Source organism: Eptesicus fuscus, chromosome 9, assembly GCF_027574615.1.
Source record: "Eptesicus fuscus isolate TK198812 chromosome 9, DD_ASM_mEF_20220401, whole genome shotgun sequence".
NCBI lineage: Eukaryota > Metazoa > Chordata > Mammalia > Chiroptera > Vespertilionidae > Eptesicus > Eptesicus fuscus.
In genome coordinates, this window is record NC_072481.1 from 32,530,056 (window position 1) to 32,545,783 (window position 15,728).

The window sequence follows — 15,728 nt, forward strand, 5'->3', positions numbered from 1 at the left end:
CATTTTTCTCTATTATAATGTAGGATGTGCTCGTATAAGTAATATGCTTCTAGAATAATACCTGGTGCACAATAAATGCTTAATTAATGTTATCAGTTAATTGGCTATGAGCTAGTATCCTATTGCCTTGCCTTCACTTCTTTCTGGAATGACATGGGGGTAAAATCAAAGCAGCCAAGCAAATGTTCTCTCGTTCCTCCCACCAGTCCCTGGTCCCCTCCCCTGTTTAAGAGGAGCACTTGGCTTTGAGGTCCGAGCCCCCAGACCACGTGGCCTGCTCTAATTTCCCAGGCCCTAATCTGCTCCCAGCTCCTAATGATGCAGCTGGTAATAGGATTGTGGCTTCCCTCTGGGGCAGCCACTCAGGCCATGGCCGAGTGGCTGGCAACTGGTGCTTAGCAACCCTGACCACCTGCCTGCTGAGGAGCCAAAGCCCCCAGCCAGGACCCTGTGCCCCCGGCTGGCCTCACGTGCTTGGAATGGTGCTGTGCCTGGTGCCAGCAAGCTGGGCTCAACATGGTGCCGGGTGCCATCCTGGCACGAGGGAGGGATGTTTGTAAGCGGAACGGACTGCTCATCCTGTCTGTGCTGTCTGTCACCGTGGGCTGCCTCCTCGGCTTCTTCCTGAGGACCCAGCGCCTCTCACCACAGGTCAGCCACCGGGCACCGCGGGGTCCTCCTTTAGGAGGGGTGTGTGGGCTTGAGGGGTCTGAGGGTCACACTCCCTCTCCATGGCTCCCTGATAACAACACCATGGGTGAGACACTTCGCCTCTCTGGGTCCCAGTGTTCTCATCTGTAACATGAGTGTGAAAAACACATTACAGGACCAGACGGACAGCCAATGAATGGCTGAGCAGGTGCTACAAACTGCATCACCAGATGAATGGAGGCAAGGACGCCTCATCAGCATAACGACGGGGCTAAGAGCTGTGGGATCAATGGTTCTCTCTCATCATTGATGTTTCTATCGCTCTCTCCTTTCCTCTCTGAAATCAATAAAAATATATTTTTTTAAAAAAAAAGGAAAACATCCCTCCCTGGGAATTGGGCCACTGTTCCTATAGTGACACCTTCAGTTATTTAGGAAGAAGCATGGACTCTGGAGGCAGAGGAACCCTGAACTTTGACTCTACTAAGAAGTGGCTGTGTGGCCCTAGGCAAGATCTTATCTCCTTTTTGGCCCCCAGTTTCCTCATCTGTAAAATGGAGGGGGGGAACTATGTGCCACTAGAATAGTTGAGGAGTAAACACGGATCCATCAGTGCCTGGCATACCGTGGGTTCTTACTGAATGTTACCTCGCTCCCTTGCCTACCTAAGTGCTACCTACCTACATCAAGACCACCTCCTGTTCCAGATCTTATACAAATTCTCCGGATCTGCCCATATCTGAAGTGCTACTCTCCTCCCACACTCACCCCGGCTCATCCCTCCACTGTCACCCTGCTGCCGGCTGTCTTGCTTAGAGCCGCTTGTGTACGAGTCTATTTCCCCAGCAGACTTCAACTGGCTGAATATCACATGGGCTTTCTTGAATCAAAATGTGAACCTAGGTCAGTGCTTATCACAGAAAGAACCCTCAACTATTTGCTGAATTAAACTGGCAATGGCACAAACCATCTGCTATCTACTTTCTTTAATTTTCCTCAACAACAAAACTATATTTCCTGCAGGAAGATTATTTTGTGAAAACAAGTTGGAATGCTTATTATGAAAAGCCAAACTCATCTGGGGCCTCCTTTGCCAAAGCTGCCTTCCCCATCTGTTTGGAAATGCAAATATATTCCCATCTGAATCAACCTGCCAGATAAACTGAAGGAAGGACGTGGAGGCTTAGAACAATTATTTGGCAGAAATTGGCTTTCTCAGCATCTTACTTCGAAATCCAGGAGTTTGTTTGATCTCTGCCTGTGACTCAGAAACCAAGCCCTTCTTATTTTATAAGCTTATGCAACAGGCAAAAAATCATAAACAGTTTGCAAAATGATAGAAGGTCCTAGTTCAGAAAATAATTTACAAGATTTATAATTTGTAATATTATTGAAATAAGTATCTCATTTAAAAATATAGGTCACTTTGAGAGTTCCAGTTAAACATGGTGAATTTACAACTCCACACATTTTCCGTTCCTTCCTGGATTCTACCAAAATTATAGTAATGGAATTTTTTAATCCTCACCTGAGGATATGTTTTTATTGATTTTTTAGAGGGAGAGGAAAAAAGAGAAAGGAAGAGAGAGAGAGAGAGAGACATCAATTTGAGAGAGAAACATTGATCAGTTGCCTGCCTCCCGCACACGCCATGACCAGGTATCCAACCTGCAGCCTAGGCATGTGCCCTGATTAGGAATAAAACCTGCAACCTTTTGGTGTATGGGACTACAATGTTCCAACCAACTGGGACCCCCACCCCCACCCCGGCCAGGGCTAAATCTTTTCTTTGTTCTTTGAAGATATGAGAGAAGATATAGTGACTATAAAACGGAATGGGGTGCAAAAAGAAGAAACAATCCAAGAACAAGGAAGAGCTTTTGAAAATTAAAAATAGATGAGCCAGGATTAAAAGACCCATAGCTGGGATGAAGTTGCAGAAATCTCCCAGAAAGTAAAACAAAAAGAGATGGAAACAGATGAAGAAAATTAGACTGCCCAATATCCAACTCTCTGAGAGTTTTAGAGAGCACTAAGAGGAAAGCGGGGAGACAAAATCCACGGAGAACACAAGAAAGTTTCTCAAAAATGAAAGGTAATATTTCACGAGAAGACAGCGTACCTAAAATAAAAAGGTATTGTCAAGATTATAGAAACCTGTTGAAAAGGAAAAAAACACACACACACACAAAAAACAACAACCGATAGGTATGCACGCACTATGAATTTTTTAAAAAGAAAGAAGAAAACCTCATACCATGGTTTATCACTTCGAAAATTACAGAAAATTGGAGATAAACAGATGATCCTTAAATGGTTCTGTGGGAATAAAACAAGTCTCATGTAAAGAATAGGAAGTAAGAGTAGCTCCAAACATCTTAAGCAACCCTGGAATCTAAAAGGCGAAATGTAAGTACCTTTGAAATTTGAAGGGGAAATTCTTTTATTTATTTATTTTTAATGAATTTATTGGGGTGATATTAATTACAATTCTATAATACATCTTCTGGATATTGTATTGTGTGTTCACCATCCCAAGTCAAGTCTCCTTGGAGGGAAAACTCTTTTAAACTGAGGATCTTATCTATGGCCAAACTTACTATCAGAGGTAAAGGTAGAATAAAGGCATTTTTACTTATATAAATAAGGACTCCGAAGTTTCTCTCCTATTCACTCTTACTGAGAAAGCTACCAAAGGAGATGTTCCCGAAAAACAAGGAAGTAAACAAAGAAGACAAGGTATCCAGGAAAGAGGGGACAATACACAGGAGAAAGTCCCAGGATGACAGTGAAGAAGAGGCCCTGGGACAGCCATCGGGCCTAGAGAGCAATCCGTCCAAGCTGGAACAGGAAGAGGGAGAGCTCTTGAAGGGCACAAAAGGAACGATGTGCTTGAGTCCATAGAAAATACTCTTGTTGGGCCTTTTTATGTTTTATTGTTATTTTTTTTGTTTCTGTTGTTTGGACTTTTTAAAAGAAATGTTGAAGCATTTGGAAGACATTAGTGAGTGGTTCACAGAAAACAAATGAAAAATTAGTCCATTATTAACTTGCAGGAAAGTTAGGTCATACAAGAAAGGTTGTACCAAAAAGGTTATTGCTTGGTTCAATAGTGACTGTTAATTAAACCTTGACTATTAATTTAACCAAAAACTGTGATATAAGGGTGAAATGGTAGGAGGAGAAAGGGAATAAGTCTTCATCTGTCATGGCAGATGTCAAAAAGGGAAGTTAATAGATGTCAAAAAGATATACCTAGAAATAGTATTATAACTGTATTGTTTAGAAATAACAACACTAAGGAAAACATCTAAAGGAGTTGGGGGTGTTTAATCCTGGGAAGTTGGGTTGGGATAGAGATGGGTGAGGAAGGGGCTGCCTTTTTATCATTATCCTGCTACTTAAATGAAAGAATATACACATTGGTTAAAATTAATTAAAAATGCATAGCCACGATGGGTATATTTTTAAAAGCAGAACTTCTGTGCATTGGAAATGGTAGCAGAACGGGACTGGGAGGCCTGATTTCAGGTCCTCACTGATGCTAACTCACTCTGTGAAGCAAGTCACCTCCCTATCCTGCAAAATGAGTCAGCTGGACTAAAAGATCTTCAAAAAACCCTTCTCGGCACCAACATTCTATGATTTGGAGCTTTTCAAATCATCAGACCATTAACCGAGTGTGATGTTTGGCCTTTAAAAAAAGTTTCAAGTACAACACTCTAATTTGGATGGTGTTTGAAAGTCCAAGTACCAGCCTTTACCACAACCTCACCCTTTGATGAACGTGGCCTCAAACTAGGGTTGCCAGAAATAGCAAAACTGAACTAAATTAAATTTGAAAACGGCATAAGCCCAGTTACATTTGAATTTCAGATAAACGATATTTAGTATAAGTAAAAAACAAATATTAGTTGTTTACCTGAAATTCAGATTTTACTGGGCTTAGTAATCCCTTCCCATTCCATTGTCAGAGTCTGGTCACAGGATCTGGAGACAGCTGATTGGGCAAGAATTTAGGACCCGAACGCCAGCCGCATCGATAGGCTGGCACCAGCTGCCCATGAGGAAGCCCAGCTTAAGAACTCTATCCAGTAGGGGCTCTTCATACTGAGTGGTGTCTCACCAATCCAATCCAGTTCCCTTTCAGCATTTTAAATGTGAGCCGTGCTGTGAGGGGGGCCGTCTGGGGAGGCAGACAATGGACCCAACATTGAATGAGAAACTGACTCAGGAATACCACGGTCTGTTTATGAGTCAGTCTCCTCACAAACTAGACTGAGAACTTCAGGGCAAAACTGTGCCTATTTCATTTATGGGTACCCAGTGTGATGCCTGGCACAGTAGGTGTCGAATGAATGTGTGAGCAGCATGCAGCCCTGCCCTCATGCCTCCCAGCATCTCCTCCACGAGACAGATTTATAGCACGACAGGCAGTGAACGGGGCAGAGGTGGGGGAGAACCGTTATTTACTGTGAGTACTGAACACTGACTCTCCATCAGGCACTCCGCCCAGTGCTTCCTGTGCATCCTCTCATTAAGCCTCCCAATGACCCTATCAAGTGGCTACTACTCTTGTGTTACAGATGAGAAAACTCAGAGTAGCTTGCTGAAGGCCACACAGCTAGTCACGAGGGGGCAGGGGTCAAGTCTGCTTGGCTCGAAAGCCCATGCTTCCTCCACGGACTCTGCTGTGCACGTTGTAGACAGGAGAGTGCGAATGAAACAGGGCTTTGAAGACGCTAAAGAACTGAGCAACTGTGACGTCTGCAGCGCCTGCTATAACCTCAGCTCTTGATGTGTTTTCAGGAAATCAGTTACTTCCAGTTTCCTGGGGAGCTCCTGATGAGGATGCTGAAGATGCTGATCCTGCCGCTGGTGGTCTCCAGGTGAGGGGCAAGGCGTTTGGCTGGGAGGTCTGGGCGGGGAGGGGAGGGGATTCTGTGCGGTTCTGTTGGTTCCCTGCTCCTGCTGTGAGCGACTGGACTGCCCCTGCGGGCCTGGGAGCTGTGGGATGGTGGGGCCTTTATGGGCAGGAGACTGTGGCACAGGCTGCTGGAGTCTCAGTCGTCCAGTGGCACCAGTTATTTCAGTCCCATCCAATGGACCTTAACAAGAGATCTGGAGTTATAGGATGAGACCTGGCTCCAGAGTAGCTCAGGGTTCCGGGATTGCTTCCCAGGGGAGGGGTTCTTTATGGTGAAAGCAGCAAGGTGTGGGGGGAAAGATGGCACTGGAGACTCTCCCGAGGGGATATCCTGGCTCAGCTGTGTACTGTACTGGCTGTGTGACCTTGGCCAGGTTATTAAACTTCTCTGAGCCTCAGTTTCCTTGTCCGTAAAATGAAAAATCACACCTACTCCCAAGCAGTATTGTGAGGACTACATGAGGTTATATATTTGCGTGTGCTAATGTTCAGGGGGCTGGGTCACAGAGTGTGAGGAGGGAGCGGGGAGATGAAGTTGGAAGGGGGCTTCTTGCTCAAGCATGAAAGACCTTGAATGCCAGGCTACAGAATTCAGACTTCACCCATGAGAGCGAGGGACACAGGAATCACTGGAGACCACCTGGTCCCTATCACTGATGTGCTGGGTGACCTTGAGTAAGACCCTGCCCCTTTCTCTTCCAGATGGGTAGTGAGCTGGCTGCTCCATTTAGTGTCGAAGAGCCCTTTGGTCTGAGGCCGTGGGTTTGGAGTCCTCACTTCCCAGGACTTCTCTGCAGGGAGGGAAGCAGATGAGCCTCTGAGTCCTGGGGTTGTGATGGGCTCTGTCCCCTGAGCAGGGTCATCAGCCTCCCTGCCCCACAGCCTCCCTGCTATTGAGGAATAAGATAGCTCCTCCCCCTTTCCCTGCAGTGTCATGGATATATGCTCCCCAGTCCCAGAGGCCAATTAACGGTGCCTTCGGGTACCCCCAGGGGAGCCTTGTTCAGCTTCTTGCAGGCAGCATTTAGGTCTCTCAAGACTCATTCTTCCAGGCTCTGCTGAAATGCCACCTCCCTCCGGAAGCTTTCCCAGACTCCTCAACCCATGCTGGTTGTTGTCTCCTCTTTAAGCATCCTCTGAGTCATTCGCTGAGTCAGCGAGTCTGTCAAAGTTCGAAGTGGCCTCCATGCTGCTAGGCCAAAGGCCACTCTCAGTTCTTGCTTTACATGAGCTCTCCCCAGCGGTCGATACCCTTGATACCGCCCCTGATCACTCTTTTTCTCCTGAAATACCCTTCCCTACGGCCTTACACTCTCCTGGCTCTTTGCTTGCTCTCTGCCCCTCCGTCCCAGTTTCTCTCCTTCTACTTGACCTCTAAATGTTGCAGTTTCTTCGGCTTTTTCTAATCTGTCTTCATGGCTTTAGTATCTCACCTATAAGACCAACATTCCCTCCCCTATAGAGATCTTCCTCCCAGTATTTTCTACACAGCACTTATAAGACACTAGAGGCCCAGTGCACAAAATTTGTGCATGGGGGCGGGGGGTCCCCTCAGCCCAGCCTGCACCCTCTCCAATCCAGGACCTCTCGGGGGATGTCTGACTGCCGGTGTAGGCCCAATCCTGGGGACCAGGCCTAAACTGGGAGTCGGACATCCCTCTCACAATCCAGTACTGCTGGCTTCTAACTGCTCACCTGCCTACCTGCCTGATTGCCCCTAACTGCCCCCCCCCCTGCCAGCCTGATCTCCCCTAACTACCTTTGCCTGCTGGCCTGATTGCCCCTAACTTCCCCCCTGCCAGTCTGGTTGCCCACAATTGCTCCCCCCCCCCCCCCCGCCTGTCTGGTCACTCCCGCCTGCCCCCCCTACCAGCCTGGTCACCCCTCACTGCCCCCCTCTGCCGGCCTGGTTTACCCCAACTGCTCCCCCGCCAGCCTGGTCACTTCCAACTGTCCCCCCATCAGCCTGGTCGCCCCTCACTGCCCCGCCTGCTGGCCTGGTCACCCCACATAGCCTACTGTTCAGTCGTTTAGTCGTCCCTCACTAACACCCTGCTGGCCTTGTAGCCCCACGCAGCCTGCTGTTTGGTCGTTACTGTGAGGGCATCCTGACCAATTTGCATATTACCCTTTTATTAGTATAGATTGTTATTTATATATATTCAATTGTTGACTGGTTTCTTTATCTTTCACTGGACCATAAACTCTGTAAAGGCAGAGACAACATTCAGTTGAGGCTTCACTCTGGACCTAGCCAAATGCCTGGCACACAGTAGGTACTCATTAATACTTGTCAAGTGAGCCGATACCGGTTTGGCTCAGTGGATAGAGCGTTGGCCTGCGGACTCAAGGGTCCCAGGTTCGATTCCGGTCAAGGGCATGTACCTTGGTTGCGGGCACATCCCCAGTAGGGGGTGTGCAAGAGGCAGCTGATCAATGTTTCTTTCTCATCGATGTTTCTAACTATCTCTCTCTCTTCCTCTCTGTAAAAAAAAATACTTGTCAAGTGAATTAATGAATGCATTCAACAATCGTGCATTGTGCTTTCTGGGCACTTGGCCCTGTACTGGGCACTGCAGCTACAGAGATGAAGGAGGTTCGGTCCCTGAGGAGCTCACAGGCTGTGAGGGAGATGGATGAGAAAATAGTCAGTTATGTGATAGCTAAATAAGTTAATGGAGGAAGCACAGGACGCCCCTACCCTTTCTTTCCAGTTTTATTATAAAATAAAGTACAGGACTCTTATTAGGCAGCTTAATCACCCTTCACTGTTGACCATCCTTCCTGCCTCTTACTCTCTGTGTGGACCCTAGAGTCAGACAGAATTGGGTTCCCGCCCTGGCCCTGCCATTTCCGAGCTGTGTGACCTGGGACAAGTCATTTAACTTAAAAAGGAATCCTGAAGTCAGCGAGTCAGGGGTCTAGGTCCTAGAGCTGCTTGCACCACGAATCATCCTGTGACCTTGGCTAAGGCACCCCTCGCCCTGGGCCACAGTTTACCTGGGTTATCCAGTGACTAAGGGCCCACCCAGCTGTTTGAGTCGGGCTCTCAGAGGCCTGATCTCTCTTTCCACCAGACCCAAGTGCTTTCTCGCGGCTGGAAATGAAATGTGGCATTAACTTGAGGAAAGCCAGTGTGTGTTCATACATTCCGTTTGTTTATTATACAGTTTGGGCTGGTGCAGAGCAACCGTGTCATTGCAAAAAAGCCGTGCTTTAACATTTTCCTCCTAAGGAAACCTTCTTGGGGAAAAAATGACACATTTCTGAGCCTCAGTCCCCTGCGTCCCTGAACCCTGCTTCCTTTACCTTCAACTGGTCTATGATCCATCCATCCCCTCATCACCCACAGTTCTCTGATCTCCTGCTCCAGCCAGCCCAGGGCTGGGCATCATGGTCCTCATGGAGCAGCCGCCCTGATGCGGGGACTGTCACTCACAGGGCTGAGCAAAACCACCAAAGCTGCTTTGAAAATTCAGATGCCAGGCCCCATGCCGGGCTTACTGAGCCGGACTGCCAAGGGGCCCAAGCAGGTGTTGGTTTTAAAGGTTCCACAAGTGTTCAATGGGTAAGAAAAAAGCAAAACCCTGATGTCTTGGGGTCAGGCCTTCTGGCTGAAGCCAAAGAGCCTGGCATGAGGGCTGCTGCTCTTCAGTCCCCAGGGGCTCCAGGCTGGAACCCAGCAGACCAGGGCTGTCTGTGGTGTGTCACGTGGAGATGCAGGGGACCTGGTCCATGCCCTGCAAAGGCTGCCACGGACACGGGTGTGCAGGACTCACGCAGGTTTGTATCAGCGTTGAGGGAGCACCCACGTGTGCCTGAGTCAAGGTAGGCTTTCCAGAGGGAGTGACGAGCTGTGGTGCGAAGTCAAAGCACAAAGAAGGAGGAGGTCACCCACAGGGACTGCCTGCTGAGAGCAGGAGCAGAGGGAGAGGGTTCCCTGAAACATCTCGTCTGGGCCTTGGGGGAGCCTGGGGAAGCGTTAATCAGTTAGAGAAACATGTGACGCCCGTGATGAATCAGGAGCCACGCTGGGTGTTTTGAGAACATCTCTGATTTCATTCTCAGGAAAACCCTGCCAGGGAGGGAGGAGCTCTTCCCATGGTACAGGTCAGGGCACCGCGACCCGGATGCGAAGAGCCTTGGTTGGGTTCACCTTTCTGGCGAGTGACCCCAAAGCTCCTGTTCTTCCCCTGGAGCCTCTTGCAGGTTCTCAGCCACACCCGCCTGTGCTGTGTGCTCAGCGCCCGCCCTCGCCCTCGTGGTGACGGACGGAGCCACAGCTGGCTGGGAAGGTTGCCCTCCGCTGGCCTGTGGCGTGCCTGTCTGAGGTGGGGCTCAGGCCAGGTGCCGGTTTGCAGTAGATTGTAGAGAAAAAAAGCCCAAGAGCCGGAATGTGCCAGATTGTGGGAAGAGTGACTGAACGGGGCTCCAGCCGAGGTCAGCGGGCCCCTCCGCCCTCCCCCTGGGCCTCCTTTCTCTGGAACAAAGTGTCTCTGTGACTGTCTCCCTGCCAGATGGTGAGACCCTCCAAGGCAGGCTCAGGACCTTTTCATCCCTCGCTTCAGCCGCCACCATCACTGCCCGTACTTCTTTACATCTTTCCATCTCTCTTTGCTTGTCTGTTAGATTTCTGTCTCCTGCAAAAATCGTTACACGGACCCCCAGGTAGAGGTTAGCATGAAGGGCACAGGGGAAAATGAACCTGACCCGCAGTGTCTCGCATAAAAACACAGTGATGTACATGGAGGGGTGGTGGCGACTGGTCCTACCCCTCGGCAGGGGCAGTCCTTTTTTTAGCGCCACCGGTGGCTAGTCCAGGTAGGAATACTGGTTTATCTCGATGTCATTACTGTACCAAAAACGGTGTCAGTACTCCATAAGGTGGTATGCCAGTTGTGACTGCATATTCGGTTAACTAACAATAACTGAGTACATCCAGGGATACATGCAGCATCAACAGTGGAGATAGGTCATCATCGATATCTATAATAATAAAAGCATAATATGCTAATTAGATCGGACAGCCAAATGACCTTCTGGACGTCCTTCTTGGACATCCTTCCAGATGAAGCCGCAGTGGCGGGAGCTAAGGCAGAGGCAGTTAGGGGTGATCAGGCAGGCAGGTGAGTGGTTAGGGGAGATCAGGCAGGCAGGCAGAGTGGTTAGGGGCAATCAGCCAGGCAGGTGAGTGGTTAGGGGTGATCAGGCAGGCAGGCGAGCAGTTAGGGGTGATCAGGCAGGCAGGTGAGTGGTTAGGGGCGATCAGGAGGGCAGGCAGGCGAGCAGTTAGGAGCCAGCGGTCCCGGATTGCGAGAGGGATGTCCAAGGGGTCCCAGATTACGAGAGGGTACAGGCTTGGCTGTGGCACCCCCTCACCCACCCCTGCACAAATTTCATGCACCGGGCCTCTAGTATATCAATAAAGAAGAGCTGGGAGGATTTCACAGACAGAACCTTGAGCTAGGTCTTGAACATAGAGTGGGCCTTGACTAAGAGGAGAAGAGGGCCTTCGTGGAAGGAGGAACGGCATGGGCAAAAGCGTGGAGGTAGAAAAGTCTGTGGCATGGATGGGAACCAATGAGGTGCCAGCCTGCTTCCAGGGGCTTGGCAAAGGGAAGGGGTGGCAGGTCCTCCTGGAAGAGGGTAGAGCATTTAGTGTCACGTGTGTCAGGATTTGGGGCCAGGCTTGCAGGTTATTGGAACTAGAAGCAAATTGTGTGTCCTCTCACTGCCTCGGAGCAATTACACCGCAGACAGCCCTGGCCACCTGGGTTCCAGCCGGGAGCCCTGGGGACTGCGGAGCAGCAGCCCTCACGCCAGGCCCTGTCGCTCCAGCCAGAAGGCCTGAGCCCAAGACTTCAGGCTTTTGCTTTTTGCTTAACCGTTAGAACACTTGTGGAACTTTTATTTCTTTATTATTTATTTACTTTTGACATTCAACATTATTTCGTATTTATTAGTTTCAGGTGTACAGCATAATGATTAGACAATTATATACTTTACGAAGTGCTCCTCCCGATATTTCTAGTACCCACCTCGCACCATACATAGGTATCACAATTTTACTGACTATATTCCCTATGCTGGACTTAATGCCCCGTGACTATTTTGTAACTACCAATCTATACCTCTCTCTCTCTCTCTCTCTCTTTAAATAATGTTTTGTTGTTGAAAGTATTACATTTGTCCCCCATTTTCCCCCATTGACCCTCTCCAGCCGGCCTCCCTCCCGCCTCCCCCAGGCTCTCATCCCCCCATTATCTGTGACCATGAGCCATGCATATAACTGGTATGCATACAAGGTTCTTGGTGGATTACTTCCTACCCACCCACCCTCCCCTGCCTTCCCTCCGAGATTCCCCACGCTGTTCCAGGCTTCCATGTCTCTGGATCCACTCCGTTCATCAGTTTATTTTGTTACTTGTGGAACCTTTAAAACCAACACCTGCTTGGGCCCCTAGGCAGTCCGGCTCCGTAAGCCCGGCATGGGGCCTGGCATCTGAATTTTCAAAGCAGCTTTGGTGGTTTTGCTCAGCCCTGAGTGACAGTCCCCGCACCAGGGCGGTTGCCCCATGAGGACCATGATGCCCAGCCCTGGGCTGGCTGGAGCAGGAGCTGAGGGAACTGTGGGCGATGGGTGGATGGATGGATCATAGACCAGTTGAAGGTAAAGGAAGCAGGGTTCAGGGACACAGGGGTCTGAGGCTCAGAAATGTCATTTTCCCCCCACGAAGGTTTAACTCTCCTTACGAGGAAATTTTTAAAGCACTGCCTTCTGCCCTCTCCAAAGGTAGTTCCCAATGTGGCTCTCTGCTTCATCGAGGCCAGGAGGACGATCCCTCGCTCTCCAGTTTTCTAAGACAAAGTCTTATATAACGTAGTCACAGGAGTGACATCCGTCACCTTTACCATAGGCTATTAGAAGCACTCACACTCAGGGAGGGGAATTATACAAGGGTGTGGATCATTGGGAATCACCTTAGGGTTTGTCCACCTTGCTCTCTGTCCCTGCACCTTCCTTCTCTCTACTGCTATTCCAAGAAAATCCAGAAATCCTGCCCTCCTTGTCTTTCAAAAGTCACCTCCACTCATGCCCTGTTCCTGGGAGTGGGGGTGGGGGTGGGGGGATTCTCAAGTCTGTCCAAATGGCTCATCAAGGAATTTCTTGTGAATGAGGATAACTCCCTTAACATGAAAAGAATTCTGGAGAATATCAATTTTTCTCTTCCACAGGGACATCAGAGGGTCTGGTACATAGTAGGTGCCTAATAAATGCTTATTATGCAACTAAAGCGCAGTGGAAGGGCAGTGGAAGTGGAATTCAGGGAAGTTTCATGACTAGCATTTGAACTGAGGATGTTAGGAGTTATCTTTTAAAGATATTTTGTACTTTAAAACATTCTGTAAGCAAATTACAAACATTTTGGGAAGCAGGGGGGAAATCCTCCTATTATCACACAACCTTCATTCTGCCACTGTTAGCTTTTCCCCTCTGTTTGCTTTTACCATTCTTAGCAGTGAATGCGCCAGGCCCGGTGTGGTCCTCAGCTGACCGGTTCAGAAGCTCTACCTTGCCTGAGCCCCTGAGCTGGTCGTGCCTGTCCCCTGATGCTGACAAGAGACCATATACACCGAGTGCCAATTGATCACAGAGATAAGTAAATGGCTAACAACACAGGTGCGCACCGCCTCAGGCCAGAGCATCCCTACAGGGTCACACTACTGGGGAGCCCACTGGCTAAATCCGTTTGCTGGCAGGAAAACTCATTTAATTGTATAACCAACGTGACTCCAGGTTTGCCATTTTCGGTGAATTTCTGGGGTCCCACCTGGTAGAGTCCCACCATATGTGCATTTAACCCAAGTGACTTCAGTTACGACGAATGCTGTGAAAAGAGAGAAAAATAATTTAAAGGTGGCAGGCGCTCTTCCATTCAGAGCTATGCCCCCAGGTGAGCGTACCATGGGAGGTGGGTCTGCTTGGCACCAACCCAGCGCCAGTCCCTACCTGCCTCTCCAGGTGTGAGCATTTCCCTGAGCCATTGTGATTCTAGGCTCTGAAACAGGGTCGTTCGGGTTTTATGCCATCATGGCCTCTGAGGGGATGCTGACTGCTTCGGCTGGTGCATATTCCCAATCAAGCCACAGGGATGCCCTGCTCTGGCTCCTAGATCCCACCAAAGGGCTCAATGATTGTTCTTCAAAGCATCCTTAGTCATGCCCTGCACTTGGTTCCTTGGAGTGAGCCCTAAGTCCCTTTTCCCTCCTGATAGGCCAGCCCTGGAGGTCTTTAGTGCCCAGAGACCTTGGTATACCTGGACCCTAACTTCAACTCAGAGGGGGCAAGGGTTGGGATCTTCGTCTCTTTTCTCTCAGAAGGCCCCTGAGCCTCTCTTGCAAATTGGTGCACCTTCCCGCAACTCTGCGGGTCTTAGGGGCTCCAGGAGGGGCACTTCCATCAAACCACTAAAGTCTCCCCCTTTCCCTGGACAATGAGTGCCTTCTTAGCTTACAGTTGCCATTTGTAAAGTTCTTCTAAACACAAAATCAGCTGCAAGGAGACTTGCTGTCTCTACCTATAAACATAGAAGCCTCAGACAGAATTTAGAAAATTCTGCCTCTCGTTCCATCGGCATAGGACTAGGATCCCTCTCCCACGGGAGGTGCCTGGATGGGTGCTGAGTGGTTCGCCACTCTCAGTTGTCTTCTTCCTCTGTGCCCCGCTGCCGACTGGCCCCAAGCTGACAACACCTTCTTGCGTTGGAAAAGGCAAGCCTTTGTGGCTGGGAGCCTTCCTTTCCCACTTTCTCCCAGTAATACCGCTTGTCACTACTCGGAGCCCTTTTCCTTTCCTTTTATTTTTATTTTTTAAAATAGATTTTTATTGATTTTATAGAGAGGAAGGGAGAGAGATAGAGAGCTTGAAACATCAATGAGAGAGAAACAATGACCAGCTGCCTTCCGCATACCCCCTGCTGGGGTTTAACTCGCAACCAAGGTACATGCTTTTGACCGGAATTGAACCCAGGACCCTTCAGTCCATGGGTCGACACTCTATCCACTATCCACTGAGTCAAGCCGGTTAGGGTCCCTTTTCCTTTTAATTTATAGTTTAACCCAAAGAGTATTGTCAACTTTCTGTTCCTTTTAAGTTCTTGGAGAATACTTACTGTTACTTCTGCAAAAATAAGGCTATCTGCTACTTTTGTCTTTTTCATTTAAAATGATGTCGTAAGAATTGTCCTGCTGCACCCTCATCTCCATGATCCTGTTTCACTCTTCCACTCAGGGCTGGAGCGGAGTTTGCAAAGCCCCTTGGCCTTCACTAGATATCTAGGATGCTGCCAGATACACCGTTAGGGCGTCACTATGCCCCAGAATTTTAGATTTACCTCAAGCTCTGTCATTTACCATAGCCTTAGCCTCAGCCACCAAACAGACACAATGCCATCTGCAAATTTACAAACAGGTGCTCCTGTGTGTGTGTGTGTGTGTGTGTATGAGAGAGAGAGAGAGAGAGAGAGAGAGAGAGAGAGAGAGAGAGCCCCATTATAGCCCCAATGAGGCTGGAGTTCACATCTAATCCTTGGAAGTCAACTGAGCCTTGTTTTCACACATCCCCAGACCAGGGCAACACCGGGAACCAGGGGTGGGTCAAGTCAGCATCTGGATCCAGCTAGGGCCTCCAATTCTCCACTTGCTTTTTGCCAAACCCTCCTCTCCCCTCATTCTTCCCTTTCTTAAACCAGGCATCCTTCAAGGAAAACTGAATCCATGTGTTTGTGATTCACTGAGGCTGAACATGGCAGAATGTTTTGTAAGCTCTATCTCTTAACAAAGAAATCCAAGTGCGTGTGTGGGTTTATGTGTGAATGCATGGTGTGTCTTTACATGTGTGTATGGTGTGTGTGTCTATGTATGCATGTGTGTTCCTGTGTATATGTTGTTTTCCTTTCTATTTCTTATAAGAATGTTAAGCTGATTTTTCTTAGAATCAGGAAATCATATTTGGCCAAAGAAACCCAACACTCCCTTCTCCCCCTTCCTGAGGAACTCTCGTTTGGCAGAAAACTCCCAAACACCCACGTCCTAACTTCTTGGAGATGGTCCTGGGCCAAGCAGCCGTCAAAGTCTGGTTTGGGAGCCA

The 15,728-nt window shown here is 48.8% G+C and overlaps 1 protein-coding gene across 3 annotated transcripts in view; it reads left to right on the forward strand.

Moving 5' to 3' along the window:
• The first annotated feature begins 480 nt into the window (after positions 1-480).
• SLC1A7 (solute carrier family 1 member 7) overlaps positions 481-15,728 on the forward strand; it is a 41,276-nt gene continuing 26,028 nt past the window's right edge. For 2 of the 3 annotated variants that reach the window (XM_008139295.3, XM_054721288.1), the window contains exons 1-2: positions 517-651; positions 5,461-5,540. In XM_008139295.3, the coding sequence (XP_008137517.2) occupies positions 517-651; positions 5,461-5,540 (215 nt within the window). Of the gene's footprint in view, positions 652-5,460; positions 5,541-15,728 lie in introns of all 3 variants that reach the window. The other variant, XM_008139293.3, reaches the window with a different exon arrangement.